Here is an 18135-nt window from a genome sequence, read left to right as displayed (position 1 = left end):
CTTTGTAAATGTCTACTTTGAAAGATGTGCGCAACATTTGCGAGCAATCCCTTATTTTGTTTCATTCGTATTATTTTCATGTTTTCTTTTTATTCATTTATGTGTGTTTGTGTTTCAATAGAACTAAAAAGATAAGAAAAAAGTAATTAAGCAAATATATTATCTTGTTTTTACTGCACATTTTTTTTCCGGCAAAGACTATTTTTACGAGACAATATTGTTTACAATGTTTAAATTGGGAATTCAGTTCGATTCAGTTCAGTTCAGTTTGGTTCGGTTCGGTTCGGTTCGGTTCGGTTCGGTTCGGTTCAGTTCAGTTCAGTTCAGTTAGGTTCAGTTCAGTTCGGTTCGGTTCGGTTCGGTTCGGTTCGGTTCGGTTCGGTTCAGTTCAGTTCAGTTCAGTTAGGTTCAGTTCAGTTCAGTTCGGTTCGGTTCGGTTCAGTTCAGTTCAGTTCAGTTCAGTTCAGTTCAGTTCAGTTCAGTTCAGTTCAGTTCAGTTCGGTTCGGTTCGGTTCAGTTCAGTTCAGTTCAGTTAGGTTCAGTTCAGTTCGGTTCGGTTCGGTTCGGTTCAGTTCAGTTCAGTTCAGTTCAGTTAGGTTCGGTTCAGTTCAGTTCAGTTCAGTTCAGGTGGGACGTTTGTCTTTAATCCGTGACGTGTTCACAAAAAACTAAAATATCCTTCAAGTCAAAATTAAACATCCTTTAAGTTCTTTAAACAGTCGTTCGTCTTTATTCGCTCGAGAAAATCTTCACTTTTCCATCGTCCACAGTCTCTGGCATCGAAGTCTCGACGTGAAGCGTAAGACTTCAGCAGATACTGGATCGTGGTGATGGAAGTTTCCATCGACCCGAGCGTCCAGTTTCCTGCTCGTGCACGTGCGCACGCATGCACGTGCACGTCTGCGATCTGGTGCACATCAGCGAGTGTGTGTAGCGTTCGCTGGGATAACATTGTGTCTGCAACACATTAGCAGGTTCTTCGCTGCAGGACGACGGAGGAACGAGGGAGGAAACCATGAGTCAAGAAGACGCGTCGACAGGAAACAATCAGTCGCGTCTTCTGAGCTGCCAGATCTGCTTAGTCAGCATTAAATGCTTAGAAGACACAATCATATTTGCACAACATCTGCGCCTGGAATCGTCTCCAGATGTGCAGTTTATTCACCTCGACCGAGACTCACTGCCTCATTAGAAAAATATCATTTTGTTTTGAAAACCTGCAGAAAATGTTGAAAATATTTCACCATCGATTCAAACAATTCATTTGTGTTTTTCTGCTCCAGTAGAAAAATACACAACGATTTGGATTCAAACAAAGAAACATTGTAAGCGAGACACGCACAAATATCTAAAATCAACATTTTCCAGAGTTTTTCCATATTTTTCTTCCGACTTCAAGGTCACACAGAGGTGGGTCTGAAGTTCAACATTATGGCTTCATAAACCACACTGGACTTATGAGGACACTGTGAAGGTCTCACTTTTACACCACGATACACACACGATACACACACAATACTTACACGATACTTAAACGTTACACACAAGATACTTACCAATACTCACACGTTAGACACAGAATACTTACACGTTACACACACGATACTCATATGATACACACACGATACAAACGCGATACTTACACGTTACACACAAATATTGATCATCTAGTTTAACACAATTGAAGATAAAAAAGCTTCTGAACTGAATCTATTTAGAAAGTTTTTTACATTTTTTAACTGCTGATTTTCAGGTTCTGGTTCTGCTTGAGGTTTCTGCCGGTTAAAAGTTATAAAGTGATATGAATAGACATCATTATCTTGTGATTTGACTTCCATCTTGTTTGTCCAGAGACCAGAACTCGACCAGATCGGAGCAGAAGAGACTCGTCCAGAGACTCACAACGTTCAGGTGGAGAATCTTCATGTCTTCTTACACACATGATGGAGTTTTACACACAAGACACACTCAATACACACACAAGACACACACGAGACACACACGAGACACACATGAGTCACACATGATACAAACACAAGACACATGATAGACATACCAGACACACACCAACACCCACGAGACACACACGATACACACATGATACACACACGAGACACACACGATACACACACGATACACACACGAGACACACACGAGACACACACGAGACACGCAAAGTTCAGGTGGAGAATCTTCATGTCTTCTTACACACGTGATGGAGTTTTACACACAAGACACACACAATACACACATGAGACACACATGAGACACACACGAAACACACACCAGACACACACAAGACACACACGATACACACACGAGACACACACGAGACACATGATAGACATACGAGACACACACCAACACCCACGAGACACACACGATACACACACGATACACCCACGAGACACACACGATACACACACGATACACACACGAGACACACACGAGACACACACGAGACACGCAAAGTTCAGGTGGAGAATCTTCATGTCTTCTTACACACATGATGGAGTTTTACACACAAGACACACACAATACACACATGAGACACACATGAGACACACACGAAACACACACGAGACACACACAAGACACACACGATACACACACGAGACACACACGAGACACATGATAGACATACCAGACACACACCAACACCCACGAGACACACACGATACACACACGATACACCCACGAGACACACACGATACACACACGATACACACACGAGACACACACGAGACACACACGAGACACGCAAAGTTCAGGTGGAGAATCTTCATGTCTTCTTACACACATGATGGAGTTTTACACACAAGACACACACGAGACACACACAAGACACACACACAAGACACACACAGGACACACACCAGACACACACACGATACACACACTATACACACACTATACACACACAAGACACACACGAGACACACATGATACACATACCAGACACACACATTACACACACGAGACACACAAGATACACACACAAAACACACAAGTCCTACATGATACACACACCAGACAGACACGTCACACGCACCAGACCCATATGATACACACAAGAGACACACACGAGACACACATGGTACACACACTAGACACACATGGTACACACAAGAGACACACACGAGACACACAAAAGCGAGGAGACACACACATACAGAACACCATCGTCTGCATACAATCAAACACACTTAGATGTAAATACACAAACATCTTGTTGTAACTAAGTCCAACAATCTTAACTTAACTTTCAAGTATATTTGTACTTTGTTCCATCTGAACGTCAATATAATCGTCTCCGGTACGAACAACATGATGTCAGCAGATGTCGTACATTCTCATGACCTCTGACCCGCACGTGGACCCGGCACTAAACCACCTGCAGGTTCTAAACCCGTGACTCTCCTCCAGGCGTGACCGAGTGGACGTCCTGGTTCAACATCGACCACCCCGGGGGCAACGGGGACTACGAGCGTCTGGAGGCCATTCGCTTCTACTACAGGGAGCGGGTCTGCGCCCGACCCACCGCCATGGAGGCCAGAACCACGGACTGGGTCGCCGCCACGGAGACGGGCGAGGTGGTCCACTCCAGCCTGGAGAAGGGCTTCTGGTGCGTCAACAAGGAGCAGCTGTACGGCCGGGTCTGCTCCAACTACCACGTGCGCTTCCAGTGCCCGCCAGGTACCGGGTCCCAGAACCCCTCGATCCAGGCTTGAGGTCTGACCCCGGGTCTGTGTCTGTAGTCCAGAGCTACTGGACCGACTGGAGCGAGTGGGGTTCGTGTTCCACCGCCGCTTGCGACGACGTCGGCGTCCAGGTGCGCCAGAGGAAGTGTGTCAGCACGCAGCCCACCCCCCTGCTGCTGGTCCCGGCGTGCCAGGGTCACCACTCGGAGAGGAGGGAGTGTGCAACGCCCCCGTGTGCAGGTGAGTCCAACCTCCTGTGCAGGTGAGTCCGACCTCCTGTGCAGGTGAGTCAGACCTCCTGTGCAGGTCAGTCAGACCTCCTGTGCAGGTAAGTCAGACCTCCTGTGCAGGTGAGTCCGACCTCCTGTGCAGGTGAGTCCGACCTCCTGTGCAGGTGAGTCAGACCTCCTGTGCAGGTGAGTCCGACCTCCTGTGCAGGTGAGTCCGACCTCCTGTGCAGGTGAGTCCGACCTCCTGTGCAGGTGAGTCCGACCTCCTGTGCAGGTGAGTCCGGCCTCCTGTGCAGGTGAGTCCAACCTCCTGTGCAGGTGAGTCCGACCTCCTGTGCAGGTGAGTCCGACCTCCTGTGCAGGTGAGTCCGACCTCCTGTGCAGGTGAGTCCGGCCTCCTGTGCAGGTGAGTCCGACCTCCTGTGCAGGTGAGTCCGACCTCCTGTGCAGGTGAGTCCGACCTCCTGTGCAGGTGAGTCCGACCTCCTGTGCAGGTGAGTCCGACCTCCTGTGAGGTGAGTCCGACCTCCTGTGCAGGTGAGTCCGACCTCCTGTGCAGGTGAGTCCAACCTCCTGTGCAGGTGAGTCCGACCTCCTGTGCAGGTGAGTCCGACCTCCTGTGCAGGTGAGTCCGACCTCCTGTGCAGGTGAGTCCGACCTCCTGTGCAGGTGAGTCCGACCTCCTGTGCAGGTGAGTCCGACCTCCTGTGCAGGTGAGTCCGACCTCCTTTGCAGGTGAGTCCGACCTCCTGTGCAGGTGAGTCCGACCTCCTGTGCAGGTGAGTCCAACCTCCTGTGCAGGTGAGTCCAACCTCACCAGGAATCTTAAGCTCCGCCCACTGAAAACACTTTTTTACACAATACACACGCGACACACACCAGACACACAAGACACAAACGAGCGACACACATGATACACATACGAGACACACACAAGATACACACACGATACACACACGCGACACAAACTATACACACACGATACACACATGAGACACACACTGTACACACACTATACACACACAATACACACACGAGACATACACGAGACACACACTATACACACACAAGATACACACACGACACACACACTGAAACACACACAAGACACACACGAGACACATCAGAGACACACATATGACACACACAATACACACATGAGACACATACGATACACACATCATACACACACCATACACACACGAGACACACACGAGACACACACGAGACACACACGAGACACACACTATACACACACGAGACACACACTATACACACACGCAACACACACTATACACACACGAGACATACACGAGACACACACTATACACACACAAGATACACACACGACACTCACACTGAAACACACACAAGACACACACGAGACACATCAGAGACACACATATGACACACACAATACACACATGAGACACATACGATACACACATCATACACACACCATACACACACGAGACACACACGAGACACACACGAGACACACACTATACACACACGAGACACACACTATACACACACGCGACACACACTATACACACACGAGACACACACTATACACACACTCGACACACATGATACACACACGAGACACACACAAGACACACACGAGACAAACTCCTGTTGTGTTATCAGTTTTATCTTGACCTTTGAAGTATATACTTTATTGAATATTGTTTTGATTGTTTAAGCGCTTTGTGACCCTGGTCTGGAAAAGTGCTATATAAATAAAAATAACTTACTTACTTACTTACACGAGACACACACGAGACACACACGAGACACACACGAGACACACACTATACACACACGAGACACACACGAGACACACACGAGACACACACGAGACACACACGAGACACACACTATACACACACGAGACACACACGAGACACACACTATACACACACGAGACACACACGAGACACACACGAGACACACACGAGACACACACGAGACACACACGAGACACACACTATAAACACACGAGACACACACGAGACACACACGAGACACACACGAGACACACACTATACACACACGAGACACACACGAGACACACACGAGACACACACGAGACACACACGAGACACACACGAGACACACACGAGACACACACGAGACACACACGAGACACACACGAGACACACACGAGACACACACGAGACACACACGAGACACACACGAGACACACACTATACACACACGAGACACACACGAGACACACACTATAAACACACGAGACACACACGAGACACACACGAGACACACACGAGACACACACGAGACACACACGAGACACACACTATACACACACGAGACACACACGAGACACACACGAGACACACACGAGACACACACAAACACACACGAGACACACACGAGACACACACGAGACACACACTATACACACACGAGACACACACGAGACACACACGAGACACACACGAGACACACACTATACACACACGAGACACACACAAGACACACACAAGACACACACACTACAGTCAACTTTGACCTTCTTGACTTCATTGTTTCATTCATAAAATAAAAGGTTTTCATTGGTTCGTCGTGACGTCACTTGTTGTTCCAGGTGCTTGTATTGATTTATTCATGTTCCTGACCCCCCTGCTTTATGACTACCTGGGAACCTTTAAAAGCTGTCACGAGTATTTTCCTCCTCGTGAAACTGAAATATGTTTGGTGCGTGTGTGCGAGCAGCCGAGTGGGGTCGCTGGGGTCGCTGGGGGACATGTTCGGTGACCTGCGGCGGGGGTCGCAGGTCAAGGAGGAGAACATGTGTGAGGACCTCGGCCGGCGTCCAGTGCACGGGACGCGCCGTGGAAGCGCAAAAGTGCGGGCGAAGTCCGTGTCCAGGTGAGCTCGTTTGAAGTTTACCGTCTTTCCATGACCCCTGACCTCCCGCCCCTCCCCCACACAAGTCAAATGCCGGCGTGTGTGCGCCGAGGGCCGCCCGAGCGACGACTGCCGCGCCTGCGTGTGCGACCACGGCGTCCTCCAGGGCGAGGTCTACACGGTGACCGGGGTCCCCGTGGCCGGGGCCCAGGTCTCGCTGTCCGAGGGGGTCGGAGGTCAAACGGACGAGAGGGGACAGTTCAGGGTCGCGGGAGTTTGTTCGTCCGACGTGAGGTCCATCACCGTCCAGAAGGAGAAGTTCGCTCCGGTCACCGTCTCGCCTTCCAGCAACTCCTCGGAGTCGTGGTGGGTCCGGGCGGTGCTGAAGTCTGCGGGTGAGAATAATAATAACATCATAATAACAATATTCATTGTTTGTTTCTCCTGCATCAATGTCAACATTTAAATATAATAACTTAACTTAACCTAAGAGTTGAATCTTTCTCCAGATTTTTAAAGAACCTTTAATTCATTAAAAGAGACTCATAACGTCACATGTTATCATTTAAATACAGCTTTGATTATAACGACATTGAACTGAGTTGAAATAAAATTGAAAGAAAAATGGTCCAAAATTCAGTGAAATCATAAAACATTAAAAAAACAAATATATAATCAGACATGTCAGATGGATGGATGGATGGATGGTTGGATGGATGGATGGATGGATGATGGATGGATGGATGGATGGATGGATGGATGGATGGATGGATGGATGGATGGTTGGATGGATGGATGGATGGATGATGGATGGATGGATGGATGGATGGATGGATGGATGGATGGATGGATGGATGGATGGATGGATGGATGGATGGATGGATGGATGGATGGATGGATGGATGGATGGATGGATGGATGGATGGATGGATGGATGGATGGATGGATGGATGGATGGATGGATGGATGGATGGTTGGATAGATGGACAGATGGATGGATTGATGAATAAATGGAAAGATGGATGGATGAATGAATGAATGGATGGATGGATGGATGGATGGATGGATGGATGGATGGATGGATGGATGGATGGATGGATGGATGGATGGATGGATGGATGGATGGATGGATGGATGGATGGATGGATGGATGGATGGATGGATGGATGGATGGATGGATGGATGGTTGGATGGATGGTTGGATGGATGGATGGATGGATGGAAGGATGGATGGATGGATGGATGGATGGATGGATGGATGGATGGATGGATGGATGGATGGATGGATGGATGGATGGATGGATGGATGGATGGATGGATGGATGGATGGATGGATGGATGGTTGGATAGATGGACGGATGGATGGATGGTTGGATAGATGGACGGATGGATGGATTGATGAATAAATGGAAAGATGGATGGATGAATGAATGGATGGATGGATGGATGGATGGATGGATGGATGGATGGATGGATGGATGGATGGATGGATGGATGGATGGATGGATGGATGGATGGATGGATGGATGGATGGATGGATGGATGGATGGATGATGGATGGATAAATGGATGGATAAATGAAAGGATGGATGGATAGATGGATTGATGGATAAATGGAAAGATCGATGGATGGATGGATGAATGAATGAAAGGATGGATGGATGATGGATGGATAAATGGAAAGATGGATGGATAAATTAAAGGATGGGTGGATGGATGGATGGATGGATAAATGGAAAGATGGATGGATGAATGAAAGGATGGATGAATGGATGGATGAATGGACAGACAGACGGATGGATGGTTCACAGCAGACTATAGTTTCATAAAAACAAGAACAAAGTTCAAACAAAAGAACAAAGAGCAAATATAAAGAATATAGATCAGAGTAAATATTGCAAAGAAACAAATAACAGCAACAATCAACAGTTGAGAAATAAAGATATAAAAACAATTAAAGGTAAAAACATATATATTTTTAAGTTTGGTTTTTAAACCATTTTTAAAGCAGAAGACACGGTCAACAAGTGCAGGTTTTAGTCCTGGAGGGGAGGAGTCTGTAGATGTTGGTGGAGCTTAGCGAGGCCTGGGGGTCCAGATGGTCTTTAAGGTACTGGGGGCCCAGAAGGTCTCTAAGATACTGGGGGGCCAGAAGGTCTTTAAGGTACTGGGGGCCAGAAGGTCTTTAAGGTACTGGGGGGCCAGAAGGTCTCTAAGGTACTGGGGGGCCAGAAGGTATTTAAGGTACTGGGGGGCCAGAAGGTCTTTAAGGTACTGGGGGGCCAGAAGGTCTTTAAGGTACTGGGGTGAGTTATTGTTGACACATTGGAATGTGAGAAGACTTAACATCTGATCCGGGCGAGGATGGGAAGTGAAATGAGGAGATATGGTCGTGTTTACACACCTCCTGCAGGATCTTTATCTCGTGAGGTTTTTCGTTGTTTCTCTGCTACTAATCATTTCTTTATGAAGACAGTATCTGGTCCATGATCGCGTTCATAACATCTTCCTCTGGTGTCCACAGAGAAGCCGTACATCGTCAAACACCCCGAGGATAAAGTGCGTTACGAAGGAGGACGAGTTCTGCTCTGCTGCAAAGCTACCGGATCACCGGCGCCCGACAAGTACTATTGGTGAGATGAACGTCTGGCGCTGTTGATGTTGTTGTCCTTGACTCTTTTGAAAATGATTTCACAGAAGAGAATAGTTTCATAAAAACAAGAACAAAGTGCGAATAAAAAGAACGTTGATCAAATGAAATAAGATGGATGGATAAATGGATGGATGGATGGATGGTTGGTTGGTTGGATGGATGGATGGATGGATGGATGGATGGATGGATGGATGGATGGATGGATGGATGGATGGATGGATGGATGGATGGATGGATGGATGGATGGATGGATGGATGGATGGATGGATGGATGGATGGATGGATGGATGGATGGATGGTTGGTTGGATGGAAGGAAGGAAAGATGGATGGATGGATGGATGGTGGATGATGGATGGATGATGGATGATGGATGATGGATAGATATATGGATATATGGAAAGATAGATCACAACATATATAATCAGATATGTCAGATGTATGAATGGATTGATGGATGGATAAATGGAAAGATGGGTGGAAGTATGGATGGATGGATGGATGGATAAATGGAAAAATGGATGGGTGGATAAATGGAAAGATGGGTGGAAGTATGGATGGATGAATGGATAAATGGAAAGATGGATGGATGGATAAATTGAAAGATGGCTGGAAGTATGGATGGATGGATGGATAAATGGAAAGATGGATGGAAGTATGGATGGATGGATGGATGGATGGATGGATGGATGGATGGATGGATGGATGGATGGATGGATGGATGGATGGATGGATAAATGGAAAGATGGATGGATGGATAAATGGAAAGATGGATGGATGGATAAATGGAAAGATGGATGGATGGATAAATGGAAAGATGGATGGAAAGATGGATACAAACCATAAAAACACGAACAAGAACAAAGTGCAAATAAAAAGAACGTTGATCAAAGGAAATAGCGCAAAGAAAAGGATAAAAAGATGAACATAGAATAACATCATCCTTTCACTCCCAGAATTATAAAGTCTTATAACACAAGGAATGAATGAGTCCCTGAATCTATTAGTGTTGCATCATGGGAGGAGCATTTGGGCTGCATCTGCTTCTCTGCCCACTGATGACAGTGTTCAGTAGAGCTGCACGATATTGGAAATAAGTGCAATATCGATATTAATGTGATATTTTTTTCCTTCAGCTAAAAATGTAGCTGCGTGCTGGAGCGAGTACTGTCGTGGAGGTCCAGGGGTTTAAAGAAGAAAAACTATGAGATATTTCACTTTTAGTTTATTTCAACTATTTCACATTCAGTTTTCGCGGGACTTGCATCGGTTTCCTGTGAAACTGAGCGATATCAGAGAGGAGCCGCCGGCGCGTCGCCATAGAAACCAAGCCTAACGAGCCGCACAGTTCACAGACAGACGGAGACGTAAACAACAACGAGACATAGAAGTACAAATTGACAACTTTACAGAACGTGACACTGATTGGTCGAAATGCGCATTTAAGAAATGATTGATTATTATATATACATATAACAATATGATGATTATACAATATAAAATGATAAATTATCACATGTTTTCGATATGCATATCGCACGTTCCGATATCGCGATATTTTTCCGATATATCGTGAAGCCAAAGTGTTCAGATATGTCCAGATTCTTGACCTCACTTGTGTAGATTGTTGTCATAATAATAATAAGATAACGAAGAAAACGAGTCACGTTCTATGACACGAGTGTCAAATCAGGCCGAGTCGTTTTTCCTGTCGAGTGATTCGCTCAAAATCAAATCGGATTAACATTGATATTGTTGTTGTGACCTATATATAGATACGAAGAAGATAAGGAACAGAGACGTCAACACTTGACGGTGAAACTGAGGTCGAAGGAAAATGATCTGATGGGAGTTTTTGGCGTCGTACGAGCGCTTGAAGTCCTTTGGCTCGACTCTCCCTGAGATGCAGTTGGAAGTGTCACGATATCAACGAGTTAGACGACTCTTTCGATAACAAATATCACATTTAATAAGTAACAAGTCCAAAACAATACGAAACAAAGAAAACCAGAAGTCTCCAAAAAAGTCCAAAAACCAGAACGTTCACTGAACCGGTGAATAAAACAGGAAACCAAGGAAACAACACGGAACCTGGAAACACAAAACAAAACAAGGCGTCAAAACACTCTCTCATCAAGAGCAAACTCAAGCACACAAAGAGGCACACAATTCAAAACGTCCAACAAGAAAAATCCACAGAAAACCAACTACAAACCAGAGCAGGAAAATCCGGCTCACAGGTCTGGACTGGTTGAAGTCGGGGTCACTCATGAGGTCCAGCCGTGGCCATTACTTGACGTGAGGGAAGAAACAGGAAGTGAGGGAACAAAATAAAACCAAAAAAAGAAAAGTGAAACCATAACAAGAACATGGACGTCGAGGAGTCGCTCAAGGTCTCTCGAACATCCGGTCAGAATGTCTCGCTGGTCAGGAACCACCAGTAAGAGACCACGAGGTAGACCCAGGATAAGATGCTGGCTGGGGGAACACCTCAGGTACCCTCGGGAAGAACCCGATGATGCAGCTGAAGAGCGAAGAGAATAGATGTTCCTGCTGGAGCTGCCACTAGAAAATAGTCCTATTTTCCTAAAAAACATACTGTAGTAAATCTTACACTTAAATACGTACTATATAGATAATTAACATATCATAATACAGTGTCTCTGACTCATTAACAATGTCCACAACCTTTGATACGTGGAGGAAAATAATGATTGTGTTTTTCCATAGTTCCATCTGGATTCAGGAAGTTTTGGTTTGATTGGCTTCTCACAGCTTCTCTGATCAAGTAGAAAGAAAAGAAAAAAACAAGTCAATACTGATCATCAAAGAAATCAGTGAAATCAATCAACCCTGTGTGTTGCCTCACAGCGAGAAGTTGCTGGTTCACTGCTCAGGACCTCCGGTTTCCTCCCACAGTCCACAAACATACAGAGGTTGATTGAGGAACTTGAGGAAATTTTAGCTCGGTATGAGTGTGTGTGTGAATGGTTGTGTGTCTTTGTGTGTCCTGAGACTGACTAGCGTCATGTCCAGGGTGTCCCCTGCCTCTTGCCCTATGATACTGGGATAGACTCCAGCCCCACCACAGACCCCCATGAGGAAATAAGTGGTAGAAAATGGATGGATGGTTGCTAGCGTTGACTTGGTGGAGATTTTTGTCCTTCCTAAGATAATGGTTTCATAGTAACTCGCAAGTTTACTACGACTATTAAATCTACTGAGGACTTATGGGGATTCACTGTGTATTCGTAGATCTCAAGGAAGTCCATAGATGGTTCTCAACTCGCGTACTTGTGTACTTAAACTCAGTATTTTTAGTGCATAAGTGCATCTCAATTCTCAGTATGTAAATGTAGTGCTCCATACACACTAGATTGTCACTAAAACGCCCACAAAAACGATCGATGGACACTTTCTACACTAAACAACTCCATCTAAGTTATGTGTATATATATACTTACAGATGTATTTTCAGCAGCAGTACGAGGACGACACGCCTTCGCTGCTGATACCAGCATAAATATTTCGTCAACATTTCTCATATTTCTTGAAACCAAACGTGCTGCCAGCAGGTGGCGATAGTGTTCCTACAGCTGCTTGAAATCATCGTTAAATAGTAGTAGAAGAAGAAGCTGTCGCGTCATTTCCTGTTAGTGTGTAGCAGCAGAGTTTGATTTGAGACATACTATCTGTGGAGGATTAGTTACTAGTTAGTACGTACACTATCCTGATGATACTAACCAGTGCACTAAGAGAAGTGTGTACTTGAGACACGGCACTAGACTGTGAGGTTTACGGAAAAACGATCAAGTCAACGAGTTGCAACCTCTTGATGGTCGCAGCAGAGAAACGAATCACCAAAGATCACGGTAACGATTCAGGTTCTTGTATTCAACACGTTCTTCTTCTCGTCAAGGTACCACAATGGAACCCTGCTGGACCGAAAGATCTACAAGTACGACGAAGACCTGGTGCTGAAGGATCTGAGCACTGACCAGTCTGGACAATATTACTGTAAAACCAGCAGCGCGGCAGGCAGCGCCAAGTCCACTCCCGCCTTCCTCGCCGTCATCGGTATGTTGGTCTCGAACCTGTTTGTGATCAATTTATTTCTATTTATCCAGAGGTGTAGCAGTCCAGTGAGGCTTTCCAGTAAACAATATCGTGACGTCATGGAAAAGTGATTCATGGACATCAACGTTGGTCATTATTCACGCGGATGATTGCCTTGTCGGCGGCTTTGATCCGCGAGGATTTGGTCCCGATCTGCTCGCTCAAGTGGGCGTGAAGTCATGCGGAAAAGTAAACAGCTACGATTGGAGTTTACCTTAAAAAACATCTGCTGCAAACGTCGAAAGAAGTTGATGACGATTCAAATGTTGAAAGAATTGGACAGAAGCGCGACATAACAACTGATCTGGCAACACGTTTTATGATGCTGACATTAGTAGAAACAACATCGTTTAAAGCGACGCTGGAACCTGTAAAAATCATTCGTTCTCAAGGGCAGAGACGCAAAATAAAGCCAACCATAAATCCTTTTCTCTTCTCTCTGAGTCAGACGAGTGCAGTCCAGACATTTTAGGATACACCTGGGAGAGTTGAATCTCAGAGTTAGCAGACGTGATAATACAACCATAAATAAGAGTTTTTATTGAAGACTCTCTCGGCAATAAATCATCTCCTGGAAGAAACACTTTGTCCTGCATGGAAATTATTACCTTAACTATTAAAAAAAATTGGGGAACACGGTGGTGCAGTGGTTAGCACGATTACCTCACAGCTAGAAGGTCATCGGTTCGCTTCCAAGTCTGGAGGGAGTCGACTCATGACCTTTCTGTGTGGAGTTTGTATGTTGGCTCAGTGTTGTGTGGGTTTACTCCGGTTTCCTCCAAAGGTACAAAAACATTCTGTTGATTGAGAACTTGGGGAAATTGTTTGTGTGAAGGTTTGTGTGTCTTTGTGTGCCCTGAGACAGACTGGCATCCTGTCCAGGGTGTCCCACTACCTCTCAGCCAAAGAAACTAGGATAGGCTCCATATCCCTGTGACCCCCTTAAAGGATTAAGCGCCATAGAAAGTGAATGAATTAATTCAGTGTAGTTCAGTTTATTTAAAAGGACAACGTGCAGTTACATTAAAAAGATGGCTGCACCAGATTTAGCACAATGCTAATTACAAAAGTGAAAGAAGTTTTTGTCAAAAAACGTTTGTAGTTGTCGGTTTTTGTGCAAAATACGTGAAAACCAGATGTACATATTTTGACAGAAAATAATATCAGTATATAACGATATGATAAAACGAGGTTTATCTGAGTGACGTCCGCACAGAATGTGCTCCACTTATTTCTTACTGGAACGTTGCTGCTTCCTGCTCATTGCTGCCTTATATTTCTTTATCAATGCAACAAGAAACCTACTGAAAGATGATTGTTTATCACAAGATAACAAAGCCAAGATATCTTTGTGCATTAAGTTTAAAATAATATGTATCTTTTTCTTCAGCTAAAGGAGCGCCCGCCTGCGGTTCCACTCCTGAACACCATCTAATCCGACTGCCCGTAGACTGCGTTCAACCCGGGACGGACTCCATGTATTACAACGCTGGACGCTGCCCTCACAACAAATGTGCCGGCTCTCTGGACTTTGACATGCGCTGCAGGGATGGAAGCAGTTTCTGCTGCGCCGTTCAAGACTACGAAACCCGTAACATCGATTGTGGAAGCTACAGTCTCCCCATCCGGGCCGTCACCTCGTGCAGCTGTCAGAAGTGTGTGCAGCCGACCGTACTGGTCCGGGGCAGGGTAGTCACGGCGGACAACAACGAGCCTCTGCGTTTTGGGCACATTTACATCGGGAAAGAAAGGATGGGCACCACCGGCTTTCAAGGAGGATTCACTTTGCAAATCACTCCGGACACGCAAAGACTCGTGGTGAATTTTGTGGATCCCACTCAGAGGTTCCTCGATACTCCCAAAGTGTTCATTCTGGACAAGAAAGGTGGATCGATTTATCACGACGTAAAGGTGATGAGAAAGAAGACACCCATTGACATTAAAGCCGATGAAACCAACTCCATTGACCTCGGTGAAATCAAGGGCGAGGACCCCATCGGGCAGCTCGTCATTCCGGCTAATTCCTTCCACAAAGACAACGGAGAGCTATATGAGGGGACCGTGAAGGCAAGTGTCACGTTCATTGACCCAAGAAACATTACCACTGCTGCTGCAGCCCCCGGGGACCTCAACTTTGTGGACGACGAAGGCGACATGCTGCCCTTGCGGACATACGGCATGTTTTCCGTTGATTTCAGAGATGAGACCAACAAAGAAGTGTTGGGCGCCGGAGCGGTTCAAGTCCTTCTTGACACGCAGCATGTCAAAATGGAAGATCATATTCCGAAGATGAAATTGTGGTCTTTAAATCCTGACACTGGAGTCTGGGAAGAGGAGAGTAAATTTTCCTACACTGCTACCACTGGTGGTCACGGGCGGAGCAAAAGGGAAGAACGCACCTTCCTCATTGGTAACATGGAGATCAGAGAACGTCGGCTTTTCAATTTAGACGTCCCTGAAAACCGACGTTGCTTTGTAAAGGTTCGAGCCTACATGAGTGACAAGTTCCTTCCTAGTGAACAGCTTGAAGGTGTCGTCATCAGCTTGATAAACCTCGAACCAAAACCAGGGTATTCAGCAAACCCCAGGGCATGGGGTCGCTTTGACAGTGTCATTACAGGACAAAATGGCGCTTGTTTACCCGCGTTCTGTGACGCAACGAGTCGTGACGCCTACACAGCCTACGTCACAGCTATGATGGGAGGCGAAGAACTGGAAGCAGCTCCATCTTCTCCCAAGATGAACCCAAATATAATTGGAGTATCCCAACCGTATCTTGATAAAATAGAATATCAGCGGTCGGATCATGACGATCCCGCTCTCAAGAAGACGGCCTTCAAAATCAACCTTCCAAAGCCGAACCAGAATAACATGGATGAAACCAACGGGCCAATATATCCCTATCAAGGTATGATTGCCTGTGAAAATGCGCCAGTTGATGCAAATCACTTCAGGTTCTTCAGAGTAGAGAAGGACAAGTACGAATATAACGTCGTCCCGTTCGAGGAGAGCGATTTAACCACCTGGACGGGGGACTATCTCTCCTGGTGGCCAAATCCACAAGAGTTCCGGGCCTGCTTCATCAAAGTGAAGATCCAAGGACCGAAGGAAGTGATGGTCCGTTCACAGAATCATGGAGGAACGCACAGAGAGACGAAGGGAAAACTTTATGGTATCCGAGATATCCGGAGCACCCGGGACATGCGAGAGGCCAACACTTCCGCTGCTTGTGTTGAGTTCAAATGTAGTGGGATGTTGTTTGATCAAGCGGAGGTGGACAGATCCCTCATAGCCCTTCTTCCGCAGGGCAACTGTCGTAGGATCGGCACAAATGGCCTCCTTCAAGAGTATCTGATAAAACACCCACCAGTCGCTATCAACAACGAGTCCCACGCATTCTCTATGCTCGCCCCCGTAGATCCATTGGGGCACAATTATGGCATTTACACAGTTACAGACCAGAACCCACGGGTCGCCAAAGAAATCGCCATCGGCCGTTGCTTTGATGGAACCTCCGACGGGTTCTCTAGAGAGATGAAGTCCGACTCAGGAGTGGCATTGACTTTCAGCTGTCCGGAGAGAAAAATTACAAGGGAAGGTCTTTTCCAACGTTTGCAGACCAACCCAGGTCAAGCGCTGTCTCAGATGGCGAGGGACATGAGAGAGTCCGAGGGCTTACAAGTGCAGAGGTCGTCCAGCCAGCTGGTGGTGTACCCTTCAGAGCAGCAGAGCAGAACACAGAGTCGAAGGGTCAGCAGTGCATCCAGACGGAGGATGGTCACACGCTCACAACTGCGTCAATAATCTTGACAATAGGTGAGAACAAATTCTTATTTTGAAGATGCTTCATTTAACATTATAACTCTAACAAAGGCTGTAAATTATTGTGAGAAGATGCGAACCATCGAAACAATCATCTATCCATTCCTTTTTAGAGGGGCAGGTCATGAGTAAAGAAGTCCAGGTCTCCCCATAATCCTTGTCCCAGGATATTTCCTTTCAAGCTCCTCCTAAAAGGGAATACCCACCTAAAGAATCCAGGAGTCGCATCGATTAGATTCCTAAGCATCTAAAATTCTCTCAATGTAGATTCTCTTGAATACATACTTTAGGGAATATTCCGGGAGTATAAATTGAACAGTAGTATATACGATCTTGTCCTCTGGTCACTTCCCCAAAGCATGAGACCAGATAGAAAATGTAGATCAAGCATTAAACTAGAGTTCTTTGCTTAAACTGCTCCACTGACTTGCAAACTTACACTATACCCTTTACCCACTGATAAGCAAGACCCTGAGAACCGTGGCCTCACTCACTTGGAGTATGAAATCCTATTAGGAGAGAATCCTTTACAGAACTTTCACCGAACTATAAAGAAGAACTTAGAAAGAGAGACGCTAAGAAGGACTTACAACAGCCTCAAAGGGCTGAATGCCTTTTGACTTGATGGAGCTAACCTTCTTCTTCTTTTTTTCCCTTTGGGCTGATCCTTCAGGGGTCGCCACAGCAGAACAACCTCCTCCATCTAAGCCTGTTCTCCTTCTCCCACACACACACCAACTT

At 46.0% G+C, this 18135-nt stretch overlaps 1 protein-coding gene across 1 annotated transcript in view; it reads left to right on the top strand.

Annotated features, from left to right (window-relative positions):
• Positions 1–18135, top strand: part of cilp2 (cartilage intermediate layer protein 2) — a 40931-nt gene that overhangs the window by 21280 nt on the left and 1516 nt on the right. Inside the window, exons 2-9 of the mRNA XM_087783265.1 lie at positions 1852–1911; positions 3427–3696; positions 3759–3941; positions 6671–6826; positions 6892–7200; positions 9330–9438; positions 13376–13533; positions 14963–17388. Of these exons, the coding sequence (XP_087639391.1) occupies positions 1852–1911; positions 3427–3696; positions 3759–3941; positions 6671–6826; positions 6892–7200; positions 9330–9438; positions 13376–13533; positions 14963–17376 (3659 nt within the window). The 3' untranslated portion in view covers positions 17377–17388. The remainder of the gene's footprint in view (positions 1–1851; positions 1912–3426; positions 3697–3758; positions 3942–6670; positions 6827–6891; positions 7201–9329; positions 9439–13375; positions 13534–14962; positions 17389–18135) is intronic.

This window comes from Callionymus lyra, chromosome 2, assembly GCF_982586985.1.
Source record: "Callionymus lyra chromosome 2, fCalLyr1.hap1.1, whole genome shotgun sequence".
Classification (NCBI taxonomy): domain Eukaryota; kingdom Metazoa; phylum Chordata; class Actinopteri; order Syngnathiformes; family Callionymidae; genus Callionymus; species Callionymus lyra.
The sequence above is the reverse complement of the archived record's forward strand: the minus strand, read 5'-3'. Positions and strand labels throughout refer to the sequence as shown.